Below are 20,846 nucleotides of genomic sequence, written 5' to 3' on the forward strand. Positions count from 1 at the left end.
CAATACATCAATCCATTGGCTTCCAACTACTCTCATGGTGATTTCAATGTGAAGGTACTTGTAGAGTCACAGCATGATTAGTCTAGTATGTTACAGCCAAACATTATATAACATGGCTCCACACGGCTTAAAGGGGTCAATGAATTAACAATGAACCAGTTGAAATAATGTGGATATTGGCCGGAAACCAGTTCAAATAATGTTCCGGTGGAGCCCATAAGAGGGTTGGTCTGAGTTCTCGTGACACTTACATCCAGCTAATCAGAACACGCCAAGGAATGAACTATTCTATTTCTATATATTTTGCATGCGTGATCTCAATATCATTAATTACATATTGTTTACATGAGAATAATCCCACATTAACTGGAAATCCATGTGTTTTTTACCATTAAGTCAAGAAACTTGCAGTAATCAATCCGAAAAATCTCTTCGATTGGATTGACATGTACAAAAATGTTTGATCCAGTACTTAATGCTGAGTGGCAATCGAGAAAGATGCATGACTATGACTGGAATTGGATTCTAAAGTCAAAGCCTGTCAGAGAAGTAGAAAAAGTGGTAATTTGAGTTCAATCCACCTCAGAATTTAAAATGTGGAAGAAAGAGGGTAAAAGAAAAATCATCAGTTAGATGTAACCGAGTTTCAACATCAGTTGAATCCACCTCAAATAAAGTAAATAAACTATAGCATAAAATTTCATATGGGGAAGGGGAAGGGGCCGGGAGCTTATGTCAAATTTGTTCCCCACAACATCAAATGTTCTATATGTTAGCCTTTAGCCTTCCACTGACCGATCAGTACAGCAGATTGGAAGTTGTAGTACAGCCATCTTAACCAGAGTAACGATCGATAAACAAAAAGGGATCCAAAGGGGTGTAATACATATATATTAGAATAGGGAACATGGCAAGTTATTATTGTGAATCCACCACAGAAAGCTCCAAAAAAGATTGCGTACAATCGGTTGCATTGCCAGCTAAATCCATGGTGACACATGGATGCATGGATTTATTTTATGTTTTAGTATTATTTTTATTCATGTACATAATAGAAAGCCCACCACCTTTGCACTCTATAAATACCCACCACTCAACAATTCTCTGCACCACCACCCCAGAGAACCTAATAACCCTAGCTTCTCCCAGCTATATTTTACTTAACCTATCTACTACCAAGTATTAGTATTATTAGCTAGGGTTTGGGAGATGGATTCCAAGAGCTCTGCATCAATTGCTCTCTTTCTTTCAATCAACCTTGTCTTTTTTGCCTTTGCATCTGCCTGTGGTTCTTGCTCTAGCCCTTCAAAGCCACAGCCAATTAAGCCAACTCCAACATCTCCCATCCCTGCAGCCAAGGGCACCTGTCCTAGGGATGCCTTGAAACTGGGTGTATGTGCTAATGTGCTTAAGTTGGTAAGCGTCAGTGTTGGCACCCCACCATACCTCCCATGTTGCAGTCTCATCAAAGACCTTGCAGATCTTGAGGCTGCTGCGTGCCTTTGCACAGCCATCAAAGCCAAGGTCTTGGGCATCAACCTCAATGTCCCAGTTTCTCTCAGCTTGATTCTCAACAACTGCGGTAAGAAGGTTCCTACTGGCTTCAAATGTGCCTAAGCAAATCCCCCCCCCCCCTTTCTGTGTGTGGCGTTTACCAAGTTATGATGAGCTCCTGGCATAGCTACTAGGAGAAGGGCTTTAATTTGTAGCTACCTAGCGTTTATCTATTATTGGGTTGGTTCACCTTCAATAATTAATAAATATGTGAGTGCCAATTTGTACTTCTCTATCTATCTGCTATGTATTTATAAACCTTTGCTTTGCAAGATCATTTATTTGATTTTGTAATAAGAGTAAAATTCCTTCCTTTCTGAATGCCGGCCGGAGGCAAGTGATATTCATTTAGAGATGGAGACCCCACCTCTCATAAGCCTTATAACTCTCAAAGTTAAAATAATATTAATTGTTTCCTACAATTTGCCATGTGTAAGAATGCATGTTATATATCTATGATGTACTTAGCTTTGTTTGTTAATTACTAGCAGATCCAGACTCGTATAGATTATACAAGTAGATTCATACATTAAGAAATATTTTCTTATGAATTTAACATATATGTAAAGAAAATATTATTCCCAATGTGCGATTAGATGCTATATAATTAAAGTTTAAGATAATTATCCAAAAAATAAAAAAAGAAAAAAAAAATCTGCATGCAAGGTGGATGTTTTTTCAGTGTTCAGCAGAGTATTATAAATATCCAGTTTGGATATGTTGGGATCTTTTCTAAAGGGATGTCTCAATTGGTTATGGTACCGACAATTTGTATCTTCTAATTAATCAGTGTAGGGCAACATTTTAAAAAATGATTCAAAAATAGAACTGTTCTGACTATCAAAAATGGAACTGTTTGACTCGATTGCCTGGTTCGAATGGACAGTCCATTATTACAAACAAATAAAAAAATAATTAAAAATAAAAAATGGTCAAAAACCGTTGAATGAATCGACCACCAGATCAATGGATTGTTGATTTTTTCAACGGTTTTTGGGAAAAGACTGAATTTAGGGCAAAACGGAACTGGGCCAAACAGTCCAACCAACCAAACAGTCAACGGCGGTTCAAAAACCTTGATGTAGGGTAGTACACAAACACATCCAAGTGGCAGTAAGGTCATATCCTCCATGAGGGGACTAAACACTTTCTTAGGCAGTTGATCTGCTTCTCTGTTCCATACCCGTCTAACATCCCACCACCCCCCACAGAAAGTCTCTAATTATCATTTGAGTGATAGAAGAAATGCAGCAGCCACTCTTAATTAACGTTTAATTCCAACTTCACACCTAATTCTCTCTGCAGAGATTGAAACTGTAATTCTGTGAAACACTTATCTGCCGTGCTGGGCACACTGAGCTACAAGACCTTGGTTTCTGTTTATGTAAACAAAAGTTAATACATATAAAGTTCTCGTTTTTTTTGGAAAAATCTATGATACAGAAAAGATATGGTATGGGAAGAATTTTAACCAATCAAAATCCACCCATGAATTTTGATAAATAACACCTGATTAACTATCACGTTTACGATTTCAATTGACTGGTCAAAAGTTTTTTCAGATATCATATATTTTCCATACCATAATCGAACCCTTTTTTTTTCTTTTTTAATTTGTTGGTAAAATACAGAATTCTCATTATGCTCAAGAACTTGGTCCAAAAGTGGCGTAAGGGCTTCCATATATCAGAAAACACCAAGAATGTTTAAAAGACGCCTACTATAAGAAAGGCATGAGAATGAAGATAGTGATGGATCAATTGCCGAAATTGTTGAAGTATCATGGATTATAGCAACTTGGGTATAGAAATATTAGTGCCACAGATCGATGTAGCTGGTGAAGGAAATTATTGCTTTATATTGACTTAAAGTTAAAAGAATATTTTGGATGCCTTTCACTTTTGTTTCCTTTTGCATATTAAGGAATGAACCAATATATATAAGGGGCAAATTTTGATTAATCAAGACATTCCATACAACAAAGGAATATTCAGAATTTGATCTCAAGTTTCTGGTCTGTTTGAAAGAAAAAATAACCTATAAGAAAAATGCATGGCTGTGATTGTAATCAGTACATTAGGTTGAAATACAGCACATTAATGGATCCTGTTTAGTTTAAGCACAGATAAAAAAAAAAAAAATTAGCAAATCCAAAATGTTCAAGCATTTTATTTTTGATATTACATTTATATACATTAAAGGGGTATTAACGGGTAGGGACAGAGTAGGGTGAATGTGAGGTCCACTATGACCTTGTCAGAGAGAGCCTACAGTTATGCAAATTGTTCCTGCACCTTCCTTCATATTTAAATTTTGAATGGACGCCAATCGATCGACTGGGTCACCCTAATATGTTGCGATTTTTTGATCCTTGACATTGTCATCTTGAATAGGAAGAAATGATATATAATAAAATGAGCTGCTGCATCCCTGTTAGTGCTTAAAACTGTTTAGAATTCACGTAAAAGGCAAAGCTAATCTATTTACTGGAAAGCATAATTTTATTGATGAATTTAAATCATTAAATTCAACTAAATCAAAGATGCACGTAGCAGAAAAATAGGCAGCAACTAACCCATGACTAATAACTCCTAAGCTTATGGCTTTTTCCTAAAGAATTGGTAAACACTACCTAACTTCCTAAAGAATAGGATTACAAATTTATTCTGCTGAATAACAACAAAATAATAAACTTTAATACCCTTCCTTAAACTGAATGTTATACAATCAGCATTCGGTTTAAACTAGAAAATGAAACAACTCCAAGCAAATCATGCAACTTCACAAATGCACCCAATTTGAGAGGCTTGGTTAGTATATTTGCAACTTAGTCTTCACTGCGACAATAAACCAATTCAATGACTCATTTTGTGAGATCTCGAACAAAATGGTATCTCACATCTATGTGTTTGTTCCTACCATGTAAACTGGATTCTTTGACAGTTTAATGGCTGAACTATTATCACAATATATTTGTATACTCTCCTGCTTGAAACAATACAACAATTCAAGTATTCTTTTCAACCAAATAGTTTGACACACATAAAAAGCTACTGCTATAAACTCTGCTTCTGTTGTAGACAATGTAACAACTTGTTGTTTCTTTGATGCCCATGAAACAACCCCTGAACTCATCATAAAGACATGACCAGAAGTATTTTTTCTATCTTCTAAGTCTCCTGCATAATCACTTTCAAGTAGCATAAGATTCTCTTTGCAACAAGGAGATGAAGCTCAGTTGGAAATTCTATAAACCTGCTAATTAAACTTACAACAAACATAGTATCAAGTCTTGTTGTTGTTAAGTACATCAAACTTCCAACAATTTGCTTGTATAAAGTACTATTAATCTTCTTTCCTTCATAGTCCTTCGTGAGCTTCAAACTTGATTCAATTGGAGTTTCCACTGAGTTTGTTGATATTATGTACTTAACAACAACTTCTAGTCATGTCTTTATGATGAGTTCAGGGGCTATTTCATGGGCATCAAAGAAACAACAAGTTGTTACATTGTTTACAATAGAAGCAGAGTTTATAGCAGCAACTTCTTGTGTGTGTCAAACTATTTGGTTGAAAAGAATACTTGAATTGTTGCATTGTTTCAAGCAGGAGAGTATACGGATATATTGTGATAATAGTTCAACCATTAAACTATCCAAGAATCCAGTTTTACATGGTAGGAGCAAACACATAGATGCGAAATACCATTTTCTTCTGAGAAAGAATCCGTAGACCTTTGAAATTCAAATGGGCATATCGCAAATGCCAAAGCCATGTGGACTCATTTACATCAGCCTTAAAACATGTTTCAATGCTTTCTATTTTAAGTGGAAACAACTTGTTTGAAGTCATCTTGACATGAGCTATTACTCCTCTTCTTGGATCATAGATTTCACAAGCACCTACTTTGATTGTTGTCTCATATCCCTTCTCTTGCAGTTGTCCCATACTTAATAACTTGCTTTTCAAATCAGGAATATAAAAAACATTTGATATAGTCTCAACATTGCCCTTTTTAGTCCTAATTTGAACATCACCCTTTCCCATAACATTTACTTTAGAATGATCACCAAAGGTCATAGTAGAATGAAAATTTTCATTTAAATGGGAAAAGAAAGACTTGTTACCACACATATGATTGTTGCATCCTGTATCTATATACCATATGTCTAGTTCAAGCTCCTCCTTGAGGTGAGATGCCATCAAGAGTGTTTCTTGTTCCTTTTTCTCTGCAAAGTTGGAATGCTCTCCTTTGTCATTGTTAGAGCTTGCGGTGCATTCAGACTTGTAATGACCAAACTTGTGGCAGTGGTAGCACTCGATGTTGGACTTATCAAACTTTGAGTCATTGTTGAGAGGTTGCTGGTGGTGATCATGTCCTCTACCTTTGCCCCGAGAATTTGGTGTATAAGAACCTCTTTCTCTTCCTCGTCCTTTTCCATGGCCTCGACTACGACCTATATTTGATCCTCTCCCTATAGAGATTTCACCATGAGTTGAAGCCTTTAAAGCATGTTCTTCGATTGAACATGTTGATGTTGTCATTCTTTGCTCATGCACAAGCAAAGAACTTTGCAGTTCATCGATTGAAAGTTCATCAAGATCTTTTGACTCCTCAATAGAACAAACCACATAAGAGAATTTAGGAGCCATTGATCGAAGAATCTTTTTCACCACAGCCACATCTTCAATTTTTTCACCATGGATACACATCTTGTTTACTATTGCCAAGGTTCTTGAGAAATACTCATCAACAGACTTTCCTTGCTTCATGTGAAGAATCTCAAACTCTTTGCGAAGAGCTTGAAGCTGCTGCCTTTTCACCCTTGTTGTGCCCTAATACTTTTCTTCATGGAATCCCAGATCTGTTTACAAGTATCCTTTTGCAAAATAGTTTCCGAAACGGAACGATCAATTGCTTGAAACAAATAATTCTTTGCCTTGAGATCTTTTAACTTCCATTCTTCTAGTTTCTTTTGCTCTGCTTCTGACAATACAACTTTAGGAGCTAGTTCAGCCACACTTGTTTCCACAATAGTCCAATACTCCTCCAGGAGCTGGTTCAGCTACACTTGTTTCCACAATAGTCCAATACTCCTTGGATCGCAGAAAATTCTCCATCAACATACTCCAATGATCATAATGACCATCAAAGCGAGGAATTTCTGGTTGCACATAGCTGTTATCTGATGCCATTGTCACCTGCTAGTTGTCTGCAAAAGAACAAAATAAACCCAAAACCCTTGTTGGCCCTGATACCAAATGTTAGTGCTTAAAATTGTTTAGAATTCACGTAAAAGGCAAAGCTAATCTATTTACTGGAGAGCATAATTTTATTAATGAATTTAAACCATTAAATTCAACTAAATCAGAGATGCACGTAGCAGAAAAATAGGTAGCAACTAATCCATGACTAACAACTCCTAAGCTCATGGCTTTTTCTTAAAGAATTGGTAAACACTACCTAACTTCCTAAAGAATAGGATTACAAATTTATTCAATAAACTTTAACAATCCCTTTTCTTGATTTATCACAATGTCTTGAATTTGTAATTCGTTTCCTTTGATTTATGCACTTAAGGCTATGTTTGGATTCGGTGTAAATCAAGAATGATGTAAAAATTTACATCGGTTCAGTTTTGTTGGCATTTGGAACGTATATAAATGAAGATTGATGTAAAACTCCATTCTGGTTTAGATTTATTGACGTTTGGATGCAGTGGAGTTTTACATCATGAATCAATGTAAAACCTCATCAAACATAAAGTTTTACTTCGATTATCAATGTAAAACTACATCGATTTTATCGATGTAAAACTTTACACTTTTTTATCACGATTTTCAAAATGTGACGGTTACCTATTATACGGTTCAGTGTAAAACATCATCAATGTACTTTTACACTGATGACGTTTTACAATGGATCCAAACAAAGCCTAAAGTTTTATTTGGAAAGTGGAACTCTAAATGATGACACAACACAATTTGATAATGCAAAAACATGCATGTGAACCTTCGATTCAAATTGGTGACTTTAGAGAACGAGTGAGTGATAGATGTATTCTCCATTAACACAGCCAGTATTTTTGGTGATATCTGAATTTTAAAGCCTTCTATTTCTGGATCTGTAGCTTTTTTTTTTTTTTTGATCTCTACCACAGCCAGTAACAAAAACAACTGCATGGTTGTAGTTGACTAGTTGCTTCTAGAGGTCTCTTTCACAAATTGTTTGGGAGGCTAGGAGCCTAGGATGGGGACCAAAACACATGGGTTGGGGTTGAGCTTATATATATATAAGTTTTTATTTTCCAAAACTTACCTTCCGTTAGTGCACCATTAATGTTTCTTAATAGAGGTGTCCATGATAGCATAAATAACAATTTTTATGACCAAATCACCCTTGAATGGCACGAGTTAGAGGAAAAAGGGTCTTTTTCATTTTTCAATTTTCTTTTTTTTTTAACATTTTAGTGTTTTGTTATAATTTCTAATGTTTTTTTACATTTTTCTATTTTCTGCAATCTATAAAATTTTTTGTATTTTTTGTTATTTATTTGCAATTTCTGTATTTTTCTATAATTTTTGGTGTTTTTTCTACAATTTTTATTTTCTGATTTTGTTTTTCAATTTCTGTAGTTTCTATAATTTGAAAATATTTTTTTTTATTTTGTGCGTAATTTCTATAATTATTTATATTTTTTGCAATTTATTTTTTATGTATTTTATATTTAAAAATATTTTTTGAACTTTTTCCTTTTTTTTTCATATCTAAATATTAAAATATATGTATATATTTTATATTTTTCTATAAAGATTAAAATAATAATATATTAACAGCCATTAGTCTTTTTAACGTCAAATTAATGACATGGTAAGTTTTAGACATTTTGAAAAGTTATGATGAGTTTAAGAGAAATTCTGAAAACTCATTAAGTTTTTGACAATTTTCCATATATATATATATATAAAAGGCCAGATCCAAGGGATAGCCGGTCAGAGGACTGCCATTCCGGTCAATGCAATGTTCAGTTCATCATGCAATTTTGTTTTTCATCACCACTTACGTTACGTGATTGGTGCAGCACTTTCTGACATGTAATTAACCCTCCCATGGTAGACCTTTATCACAGTTTAGAGATGGTAAATTTCATACTAACCTAAATAAAATAAAAAAGAAAGAAAAATAAAAGGAATTTGGAATTTTGGATACATTGCTCACATAGCGTTCTTCATACCAACCTCATAGCATGTCTCAGCCACGCACATGAGGAACATTCTATAATCGGATTAGATATGGATCGGATGTATATAAATTAATTCGAGTTGATTCGATAATTCAATTCGAATTTGATTGGATGTATAGGTGGTCAATTCAAATTCAATTCGAATTTGATTGGATGCATGGGATTTCGGATTTCACTCCAAGTTAATATAATTTAAGAAAGAAGAGATATGGATGGTAGAGATTGAAGAAAACCAACTTAAACAAAAAAATACACAAGCAATAAAAATGAGAAAACGTAAAATGATTAAGCAAGAAGAGAGGGACTAGAGATAGAGATTGTTTGCTTGTGCAAGGAAGAAAAAGAAATGGTTATACCATTCTAGTGGATAATTTATGCGATGGTAGTGGAAGGCTGGAAGCCGCATCGTCTTCTAATGAAGCAAAAAGGTAAGATTGTTTCAGTTTTGTTGATACCTTCGACGCTGAAGGTAGTGCTGAAATCGTGCATTGTCTCCCTACTAAAGTTAGCTTGTTGTGGTCGAAACCTCTAGCATTGGAATTGTTGTTTCTTCGCAGTTCGCACACACTTGCAAACAAAGGTTTTCCATTTAAAGCAGAAGCTTAATCCCCTTTACAAAACAAACAATATTGATGTCCAAAAGTATTCAACTGGGTTTGCAGTCAAAACTAGATTCAGAATTGGAATGGTCTATTTCCTTTTTTACCTGTTTGGTTCAGTCTGGAATCACAATTGGCTGGAATGAATTCTCATTCTCAAGGGAGGGATGCGCTATTTTCAATCTTGGTTGAATCCTTTTTGTAGTTTCCATCTGGGACCTCTTCATTCTTTTCAATAAAAAAAAGAATTTTGAGATACATAGTGAGCTTGGTAATTGAAGCAAATGTATTATAATATCTTAATCAAACCAGCTCCTAAGATATGCTTATTTTCTACAGACAATATCCAAAATTCCACTAAGGCTAAGGAATGAATGTTTACCACAACCCTACTAGATATGTGGTTGACCCATGTATAAGTCGATAAAGAAGTAATCATCTTTTAAGGAGAAGAGTATTGGATAGATAGTCAAGAACCCAAGATGTCCAAAAAAAATGTGCATGATAGAAATTCATTTAAAAATACATATGAGTGAAAAAATTATAGAGGATAGGGTTAATTAAAAATAAAGTTATTTGAATGATAGTTCTAATGGGTGATAAAATGAAAAAAAAGACTTAAAAGGGCTAGGGGAAGACCAAAAAGGACATTAAAATGATCCATATTAGATGCTTTCCAAAAATTGATGGGTTGCCATATATGATGTCCAAATCTATTACACACACTTATTTTAATACCAATTGAGCAACAACCAAATTGGTGTGATAGATGAATTGTCTCAGTAGTGGTGCAGTTTTGAATCCTAAATCCTATCCTATTATTATCATCTCTGTAAGAAAAGAAGTATTGATGTGATATTATACTATTCACTTAAAACCCTTATAATAGTAAATAATTATATATTTCAGCAGATATCTTAAAAGTTTGCTTCAAATCATTTCATGGGTAGATTATAGTGCCAGACTCGCTTAGCAGTGGCGATTTTAATAAGGGACTGAATAAAAGTTTGTATATACATCGGCAAGACAACCGTCTTGTGTGCTTTTTTTGTATTTTGGGTAATCAACTTAGTGTAAAGTGATCGATGTATTCTTGCCTGGCGTAGAACAGTAGATCGATGTACTCAGCTGCACCCAGCTTTTGATGAAGAATCGATGGTGCAGCGGTCCTTGCATGCCAGCCTGACTGCAATTACAATTAGGGTAACATATTTATGTGGATGAGGATCTCAAAGTTTTCAAGGAATTAAAAGCATAAATGCCAACCGCAATGAGGTGTTGATGTAACACCCAAGAAAAAATCTGCCGGCTAAAGTCAAGAAATGATAAAATAATGCTTAATATTTTCCAAAGGCTGTTTTTCTCTTGTCATAAAATAATTGGGGCCGTTTATTAATATAAGATGTTACTTTGGCCGAACTAACAGTGCTTATTGACCACCATCTCCATCTCGTGAACCAATTTATATATATGATTCCAGAATCCTGATTTTCTGCACTCCCATGTTGCTTCATGTGATGTGGGCTTACAACTATTTCTTATTTACTTAGTATTTGTAAGAAATAGATAACATTTGAAGACTGATTGTGTCCTAGGTCACCAATTACAATTTGAAAATATTGAACATGTTTTTTGTCTTTTAGCCAATGCCTAATTGTCAATAGAAATCTGTGTTATGCTTTATATAAACAACTACCTGCCGCAAAGTACTAATAACAATTGGATAAAGTATATATGCAATTATGCTGAAAGTTTTCATGTTATAATATAAAAAGGGTAAATTGCTGAAACACTTACTCTTAATTTTTTAATACAATTGCAAGTAGATTTCTTTTGTTAGAGTCCTCTAACAAGAGGCATGAAAATGTCCAAAATATCATTCAGTTACTTTTAATTAAAATGTTTATTTTTAAAACTTCTCTTCATATCAATCATTACTTCAAACCCTTTCAAGCTCTTTTCTGAAAATGATTTATTTTCCAAATTTTCATATCAATCGCTCAAATGTAGCTCAAATGTAAAGCTTCAAGTAATAAAGGGGGTCTATTTACAACTGTGTCAAGAAGTTCAGGAATGTAATTGCAATTACCAAACTTTACGAGAGGTTTCAGCAATTTACCCATATAAAAAAAGGGTAAATTACTCAAACCACCCTTGTGTTTTGTGACAAAATAATAATTTTAACCTTTTTTCCTCGAAATTTTAGAGAAATTATATAAATAAGTGCCTTCCATTGGTATGGTGAAGATGAAATTTTAGAGAAATTATGACTTTACCCTTTGATTGTACCGAAGAAACAAACAGAACCCACTTGCCTCTCCAAGCTTACAAAGCCACTCAAACTAAACTTGGCTCTGTTTTTTAAAAGGCCAAGTTTGCAATGAAATATAATATGTGGAAATGCTTTTGAGGGTATTTTAGTCAATAGACTCTTAATATTGTCATCCATGCGCTAATTTGAAAATTAAATTATTTAATTAAAAGTATGGCATTATCATTTTTATTAGGTTTTTAACGTCAAACTAACAAAGGGGTCTGTTAATTTCTTTGAAATGTCAAGGAAAAATTTTGGAGAGATCAAAGTGGCCAGAGGGGAAGTTCACGCATTTATCCAAAAGACATAAGGGAAGTTTAAATAACTTACCTTAAAGAAATGTAGAATATGCAAGTGGCTAGGCACTGCATCATAGATTCCCTTAGGATGTGTTTGTTTTGAAAGAAAAAGGTAGGGATTCAAGGGAAATGTAGAATCAAGAATGTAGAGTCAAGAGAAAAGATAGATGCAGAATCAAGAATAGCAACAAGTGCAAGCAAGAACTGCACAATGTATAATAATCTATCGGATTAAAAAAAGAGAAATAGAAAGGGGACTGAGTTGGCTACATATATTGTCTGATAAAGTAGGGTATATCGCAAGTGAAAAGACAAAAGATACCCCTTTATACAATATTGATAAAAAACTAATACCAAGGATAGTTTTGTGTGCCACCTTTAATTATATAGAATGGGTGTCACCAAATCAAAACCCAATTAATGAAGGGAAATATTTAACCAAAGTAGATCTATATTCACTTGTAAAATATATGCATGCAATGTATGAGATGAATCCATTGTTGTAACTCACGCAAATTTTCCATACTATACAGGAGTAAAGGGGAATATTTTAGTTTTTACGAGAGGTATATTAGAAGTGTGTGTGTATATTCCCATTACTTCTTTTTCTTTGGTAAGAGAGCAAGTAGCAGGAAGCTTTCATATAACCCATTAATGGAAATGCAACTTCCAGCAAATTAAATAAAACCAAAAGGGTTATTATAAAGGAACCATGAGAGAGAGAGAGAGAGATGATACTCGACCAATAAAATGGCGAGAATCAGGTTAGACATTATCTCACATTTTTCATCTTAACCAATAATAATGCCGAGAATTAAGTCAGACATTCCTGAACCATATTCCCCTAGAATCCTACTTGTAATTCTAAGCACAAAAAAAAGGAAGAAAGGAATAACCCTAATACAACAACAGAAATGAGACTAAATCCCCCCCCCCAAAAAAAAAAAAAAAAAGTAAAAATAAAGAGAACAATTAAACCAGCTAAATCTGCGAACAAAATGTTCACTGAGGAGGACATACATAACCAGGTGGAGGGTTCTTTCCACAGGTAATAAGGGCTTTAATAGCGAGAGGAATGTATATATTCAGGTTGAGAAGCTTAAGCCTTATACCAGTGCAGAGGCAAACAGCTGCTTCAAGTTCTAACAGACCTCCAAGCACCGGACAGCAAGTATTTTCCACTGGGTTCCCTAATCCAACGTGCACCAACCCGCCAAGAACATCCAAGCACAACCCTAGTTTCAGCGCGTTGATCGGGCATGTCGGACTGGTTGAAGGTGGAGGATTTATCCCTGGAAGTCCACTTCCACCTCCAGAAGGTGGTGTAAGACCACCACCACTGCTACCTCCTGAAGGAGGGTTACCAGTGTAAGGCGGGTACGTGGTTGACGGAGGTGGAATGGTTACAGGTGGAGTAATCACTGGGGGAGAAATGATAATCGGCGGGACAATAACTGGCGGCACTGGCGAGTTGTTGGTCGGCGGTGACACTTTACGTCTCTCTTTGCCATGCTGCGGTGGGGATGGTGGGTGAGAACGGTACGGTGGGCGATGGGGGGCTTTTGGCGATCTCGGGCGGTGCTGAGGTGGTGAGCAGTATCCGCAAGCGTATATCGGTGGCAACGCCAGTAACGTAAAGATCATGAAAACGAAGAAGCTTGCTGTAACTCTGGGACCCATGAATCCTAAACTCGAAAGCTTTCAGGATTGCAAGTGTTGTTTTGCTTGCTCGCTTAATGGTTTGAAGCAAAGATTTATAGATGAATTGTAACACTGTATGAACAGCCCGTGACATTTTTCTTTCTGGTTTCTGCACCAAGAACGAGGGTGAGAGAACCAGGAAAACTTATTGAATTAGAAACTCTCTGCTGTGCTGTGTAGGCACCCGAAAATAAACGATTTTCTTTATTTCTTCGGTTAAATTGGAGAATTTGGAGTATATATCATTTGTCCAGTTGTGAACTTCAATAACCAATCCGTGACTAGTTAAATCCGTGAACAGTCTTTGATTTCAAAACTTGCGCTCAGCACGGATTTCCATGGTCTCTCTTGTCTTCTTTCCTGTTTTTCATCAATTCCCGTTCCCGTTAATACCTTGATTCATATCATATTTCTTTGTTGATTTTCTTCCTTCATTTACGTACAGTGAGGCTCCTTTTTCTTTTCTTTTATTATTAAATAATATTAATATTATTTTTGGGCTGGGCCTCTTTTCTCTTGGGTCCTCCTACCTAAGGAGTGCAAGTTGGTTAGTGGTGAATCAGTGGGCTGTCGGATGCAGGAAGATGGAACAACAAATCAGACTTGAACAGTTAGGGTTTCTCATCTGAGGTTCTGTTTTGTGGTTGGGTCCTTTTATCGAAGGAGACACGTGAACTTTCTGTTCTCTTTTTTGTCTTTAAGTTTGTTTGTTTTAACTTTTAATAAAAAGTTTTTTTTTTTGGTGTTTTATAAGAAAAGTTAAAATCAAGGGAAAACATGTACACCATTCAGAGTAGGGTTAGGTTGCAAAGATCAAGGCCTTTGATGTATTGTAAGGCTCACTTTGAATTAGATTAAGTGACGCGCGTTATGATGGAGCCATTGTAATACATCAAAAGCGTTATTGGCTCTCGGCTTTAGCCCTGCGGTACAACACTTTTATATCAAAAGTGAGCTCACTGTAATATGTACATGAAGATAAAGCAAGCATCAGCATTATATGGTAAAGAGGTAGTTTTGGCGGGCATGCATGTTTAACTAACCGTTAGGTTTCTGAATTTTATTTTCTAGTATGCCCCTTCACGTGAAAGTTTATGGAGACAACCATATTAAATTGATAGGATGATGAAGATAAAACATTTACAACACTTGGTCAAGCAGGTTGTAATACCACCTCAATCAATAAATAACTAAAAGCTTAATAGCAGGGGGAGTAAGAAATTTTTTTATGAAGATGGCCAAAACCTAAAATGGAATGGAATGGGTGGTGAAAGAATTCTAAGTTGGGGTAATTTGATCACACAAAAAAAATAAAAAAATGAGAGATCCAAGATTTTGATGGACTCTGATAGATAAATACAATATTAAAAGTAAGATAAAAAGGAGCAGATAAAAATAACAGAACAGAGATAAGGTAAAGAGAGGATGAGTTCTTAATCACGTAGGAGTCTGGAGATTTGCTGACAAGGCATAACTGTCAATGGGTGGAGGTGGGGAGTTTGGGAAGGGGAATTTTACATAGAAAACTCTATTTCAAGAGTGGAGAATTCTGGACCATTGGGGGAGATGACTCACTTGGGTCTCCCTCTCTCCGCCCCTGCTTAATAGGTTTTTTATTTTCTAACAACTTGGCTCAATTTGAAAAGAGTATAAATACAAATATGTACAATACAAAATAATATAAAATATAAGGTTTTGCAATTTAGATATTTCTATATGCATGTACTCCTTCCTAACTGAGAATTGTAGTATGGCAGTACACTTTAATAGTATTGCTTCATTTTGGTCTTATATCAAAATTTGCAATTGCAGTAAACCAATGAAGTTGTGGCTTATTTTTTTACTGACCTGACTGGAGAGAGAGAGAGAGAGAGAGAGCTAACACCATGAACATATTGTGAATGTTTACCAACATCTGAAGTTAAGCCAGTACACACCTGATGAGCTCGAACAGGAAACTGTAAGTAGCCTACGATAGAGAATATGCTAGGGAAATTGTTAGGTGAATATTTACCGCCATGAACATATGCCATTGTTTACCAAGTTACAAGGCTGCCAACTTCCATTCTAGTTTCCCTAAAAAGTACAAGGAACTGTTTATTACATGTAATGGTAACTTGCCCGTTATACAAAGAAACAAACCTCAACACTTCTCTAGTGCTCCAATAAATTATAGGTGCAAATTGGATTTCCCCATTTGATGAATTTCAACTATATTGGATTCAAGTTGAACTTTGGGTCTTTATGAAAAATTCTTGGAGGGAGATTCAAAATGTCAAGAATTTCATTTCCCTTCTTTTTGTTTTTTTGTTTTTGTCTTTTCTCTTTTCTCTCTTCTCTTTTCTTTTCTCTATGCATAGGGATTCATAAAAGAAAAACACTATATACCACTACATGCATGTGAGAGGGGGGGGAGGGGTTAATTGAGGGTCCTTTTCACATATGTGTGCGTAGAGCCGGGCTCTTCCTCATCTATTTGTGTCTCTTCGAATTGGTGTTTGGTCTGGAGAGACACATCTCTCTGTCTCCCCATTCACGACTCAAAAATTTATTACTTTTTACAACAAAAATTTAATATTGCTTAACCCAATATTACAGCCGAAACTAAGTTTTATCCTTTCTAAGGTTGCTTTGCAAATTTTGAACGATGGTGATGGAGATGTTTTTAGCAATGTTATAAAGCAAGGTTCTTAAAGTAGGGGTCTGGTTCTCAATTCGAACGGTCCGACTATTTGAACCGAATGGACAGTTCATTCTAAAAAAAAAATAAAATAAAAACCGGCTAAACCGTTAAATGGTTCAACCACCCAAGTCAGTGCTTTGCTGACCAAATCAACAGTTTTTGGAAAAATAACAGTTATAAGGTAAAACAAAACCAGTCACCTGACCAATTCCCAAGTTTTCCTGTGCGTTTTGAAAATCATGCTTTAAAGATCCTTTAAAAACCGGCCAAGCACATCCATGACAAGCCAACAAGAGATGTAATTTCTGAAATCCCTCTTGCTTGGGGACAAAATGCCAGAAAATATTGCCATTTCCAATATTCGAAATTGAGGCTGTGTTCCCTTTTATAGCCATTTTGTGGCCACCGAGCCCCAGTCCTCTGGAACTCAGATTTCCTACATGCAATTCACTGCATGTAGAGAATAATGGGCAGAAAATCTGGTTTGGCCCTTCTCAAGTTTATATATATATATATATATTTTTTTTTTTTTTATTTGTCTCTTTTGGTTTTTCCCTTTCAATGTTTTATGTGTACATTTTTGTGAAAGACACATTCTTTTATCGAGACAAATGTTCTCGTTAGATGATAGTGTACTGATCAGTATCAGTTAACACGTGCAGATATGGGAGTAGATCCCGTTTCATTCCTGGACCTGCATGTGTCTATCATGTGTCTTGATAGTGCAAGGGTGTGAACTTCATTTGCTTTGTTGTGCGAGGTTTGCTTTGCATTTGCACCAAGGATGTGTGTTACACATGTCAATGCCATTATACAAGGAAGCCTTTACAAATTTGTATCCTATCATTTCCTTCCTTTCTCTATCAAATTTGTATCCTATCATTTCCTTCCTTTCTCTATCTTTTCCTTCAAACCAAATATAGCCTTTGTGCTTTGGTTTTGCTTTATTCTGCATTAATTATGCTCACAAGTATCCGTGTTTATAATTATCATTCCTCTTACAAAAGTATTTCTTACTACACCCCATGAGAATTAGAATTGATGAAGTACAAATCCATATGCTATTTTACAAGGCTTAAACTCAAATTCGACTTGAGCCAAAACCTTAAGTTCGAGTTTGACTCAAGTAAAAAATTCATAAGCTTGATCCGGCTTGGCTCAAACTCAATTTTGAGAAAAAATGTTTTATAAAAATAAAAAATTATATATAAAAATATTTTTATTTGATATTTAAAAAAGAAAAGAATTATAATAATTAATAATTTTATTATTATTATTATTACGCGGGCTCGACTCTAGTAGACTCGAACTTAGCTCGTTTCATAATCGAGCCAATGAATAGGACTCAAAGCTCAGCTCATTGCCTTTAGTTTCACACCTTTTCCTTTATAATTCACCTCTCTAACCATACAATGTTTCTTTTTTACCTTTTTTTTTTGCCTTGTTATTGAATAAAATATTTTCTAAAATTATACATGGATTAATTATTTTAAACATGATAAGTTAAATCATTCAGTTATCTTTTTGGTCAAAAAGAATATTGAATGCAATTACTCCCCTCCCCGCAGTTATGATAACATGTCATGCCCAAGAACATCCCTAACACCTAAAGTTTTCCCACCTACAGCGGTCTTTTCTTTCTTCGTAACATAAAATGATAAAAATTTTGCTCCACATACAAAGTATGGTCTGGTCTGTTGGGAATGTTTTTGGGCATGATACATTACGATGGTTATCGACTAAATTAAATGTGATGAGATTATTCCTACCTAGCTAACTCTCAAAGAATTAAGAACTCAAAAGTAACCACAAGACCTAGCACCTCACAAAAATGACAAACAAAATAAATGCCATTTAACTTAGAAAGAAGTCATGCAATTTAATTAACACCGGCATCATTTAATAAACTCTGCAGTTCATCTCATTCTGAAGGGTTTGCTTGTTTTACTGCCACAGAGTACAGACTGGTATGCTTATTAAATTCAGAAAGCTACAGAATAATGTAGAGAAGGTGAGGAGCCTTCTCATGACCACCAAACAAAACAAAGAAGAAGAGATTGATTACCCAAAAAAAGAGAGAGAAAAAAAGAAAGAAAGAAAGAAAGAAAGAAGAGAACACCAGGAATTACAAGGAAACTAAAACCCCTTTGGGCGAAGGAATAATATAGAATAGGTAATTCACACTTGCTGATACCAGAGAGCATGCATGCAGTAAGAAGCAGTAGAGCAAGATCGAGGAGAGTCCAGTTAGGCGCATTGGAAGCCAGAGGGCACCTTCTTTCCACAGTAATTCAAGAGCAAGCTCAAAGAGACGGGGACATTGAGGTGAATGCCCAAGATGTTGGCCTTGATGGCGGTGCAAAGGCAGACAGCGGCTTCAAGGTCAGCAAGACCCTCAATGAGACTGCAGCAAGGGTACTTTGGTGGGGTTCCCACAACAAGGTGCACCAAATCGTTCAAGAGGTTGGCACAGACACCAAGCTTCAGGGTGTCCCTTGGGCAACTGGGATAAACCGGAGGGTACTTGGGCCCTGGCTTGGGGAGCTTTGGGGTGTGCTTCTTTGGGGGTGGTGGGCAAGGGACGTAGGTAGAGCTGACCAGAGTGAAGAAGAGGAGGTTGAAGGCGAGGAGAAGGGCAATGGATGCAGCCTTGGAAGCCATCTCAGTCTCAGTTTCAGGGACACACAGGCAGAAGCAGGGTTTGTTAGACAGTACTGGTGCTTGTGCGCTTAATCAAAGGTGGTGGGTGATCAGAATGGTGAAGTGGGTTAGGGTTTTATAGGTGCAAATTGTGATTCGTTTGGGATTAAAATATCCAAAGAGACCCATGTGACCACCTTGGCTAGGATTAGCACACAGTCTCACAACTAGCTGGCTGTGCAGCTTGGGAGGAATGCATTCTTTGGAGCTTTCCGGACTGATTGGTTGGCACTTGGCACTTCTCTGCACTGTAATCAATCAGTTGTTAATACAAAACACTCACTTAAATCTAAACCTTCATGCAGAAAATTAAATAGATCGTCGATTCATTTCTACTATATCCGTGTATGAGTCACTCCGATGCTAGCTTGTGACAAATGGATCAAGTATACAAGTACCAAATACCTGTATATATCCAGAGTCCAGACACTGTTTACGACTCACAAGTACAGTTGCCGGTTGCGATTGCTACAGTAAAATCACTTCACGACGTTCTAAGTTTATGGCTTTCTAGGGCGGTTGTTGACAGGGGGGTCATGTAACCGTGATTGTCGGTGACCGGTGGTTCTTACTTACTCAGCTACTCTGTTATACTTATCTGAGTTTTCGAATTTATGGACAGCAACCTTGTGATAAAATGGTCAGGCCAAATCAAACAAGAACACATGGGCGGGGACCAGGCCGCCAGGAGGAGCCATGCATTCATCTCTCTGTCTCTCTCTCTCAATGCTATTGTTCTGCCTTAGTAATATTTTTTGTCAAGTAAACCAGATTCAATTGTATCAGCTCGGTGGCTTTGTCTGGGTCCGGCTTGATTTTGAGATTCTTTATAAAATGAATGATCAGTCAATATTCCCAAACACGGAAACATTCTCAAGCAGGCTCAAACTCAACAAGGAGATCAGAAGCGATCATGAAAACTTCAAGCTTTAGATCCCAATCAACTGAAGAAACCCACAAGATGTGATGGAGAAGCAGTAGTATCATGGGAGGGACCGCTTCACTGAGTCACAATCAAAAAAAGAAAAATGAAAAGACCAAATTGTGGAAGAGTTCCAGTTGTACACATGTGCAAAGGGGGGGCCACACAGTCATATGGGTTGAAAGAAGAGTATTTTTTTTTCATGGATGGAACCAAATATCATATATTAAACACCAAAGAATACTATGTTCCACATAGTAGGCCCAATTAAAGAAACAAAAAAATTGAACCAGATCAACAAAATCTCCATTTATTTGCATTCCTTTAATTTGTTACAACAAGGCCGCACTGATCTCTAGCTGAAGCTTCCCCTAGCTTCCCTATCTATTATGAACGATCAAAGAAAACAAATAATTGCATTTAAATAAAACAACACTAGCTTAATGGGTTCATGAAGCAAGCACATGAGAAACAAATAACGCTGGATTAGAGATTATTGAAGCAGCTGCAGGTCGTAGTGATAATCATTTACGCGGCTTGAATGCTCAAGGGTCCACGCGGCAAGGGTGTATGACTGTATGCGGCAAGAGTAAAATAAGCTCATCATGTATATGCATGTGAGGCGCCCAAGTGTGAAGAGCAGATCCCGTCTCCATGTTCATGCCGACTCCGCCATAACCGTCCAAGTTGTCTGCTTCAAGAGCTCTCTGTGTCTGAGGTACCATGGGAGGACAAGACACGGTGATGCTGACTCATCACATGCATCTGCACTGCTTTATCCCCTCGATCGGTTGATATTTTTACTTAACTAACGATTCTCAGTATAATTC

The 20,846-nt window shown here is 36.1% G+C and overlaps 2 protein-coding genes and 1 pseudogene across 2 annotated transcripts; 1 reads left to right on the forward strand and 2 right to left on the reverse strand.

The window, feature by feature from the left end:
- The first annotated feature begins 1,100 nt into the window (after positions 1–1,100).
- On the forward strand, positions 1,101–1,875 carry LOC104598559 (14 kDa proline-rich protein DC2.15). Its single transcript, XM_010260685.2, has one exon. The coding sequence runs from the start codon at positions 1,210–1,212 to the stop codon at positions 1,615–1,617; it is 408 nt and encodes a 135-aa protein (XP_010258987.1). The 5' UTR covers positions 1,101–1,209; the 3' UTR covers positions 1,618–1,875.
- A 10,917-nt stretch (positions 1,876–12,792) lies between these two features.
- Positions 12,793–13,861, reverse strand: LOC104598558 (uncharacterized). The gene has a single exon (XM_010260684.3). It carries the CDS (start codon positions 13,688–13,690, stop codon positions 13,013–13,015), a length of 678 nt encoding a protein of 225 aa, XP_010258986.1. The 5' UTR covers positions 13,691–13,861; the 3' UTR covers positions 12,793–13,012.
- Positions 13,862–18,292: 4,431 nt separating this feature from the next.
- Positions 18,293–19,159, reverse strand: LOC104598557 (14 kDa proline-rich protein DC2.15 pseudogene; annotated as a pseudogene).
- Between the last annotated feature and the right edge of the window lie 1,687 nt (positions 19,160–20,846).

This window comes from Nelumbo nucifera, chromosome 6, assembly GCF_055504915.1.
Source record: "Nelumbo nucifera cultivar China Antique chromosome 6, China Antique-T2T, whole genome shotgun sequence".
NCBI classification, from domain to species: domain Eukaryota; kingdom Viridiplantae; phylum Streptophyta; class Magnoliopsida; order Proteales; family Nelumbonaceae; genus Nelumbo; species Nelumbo nucifera.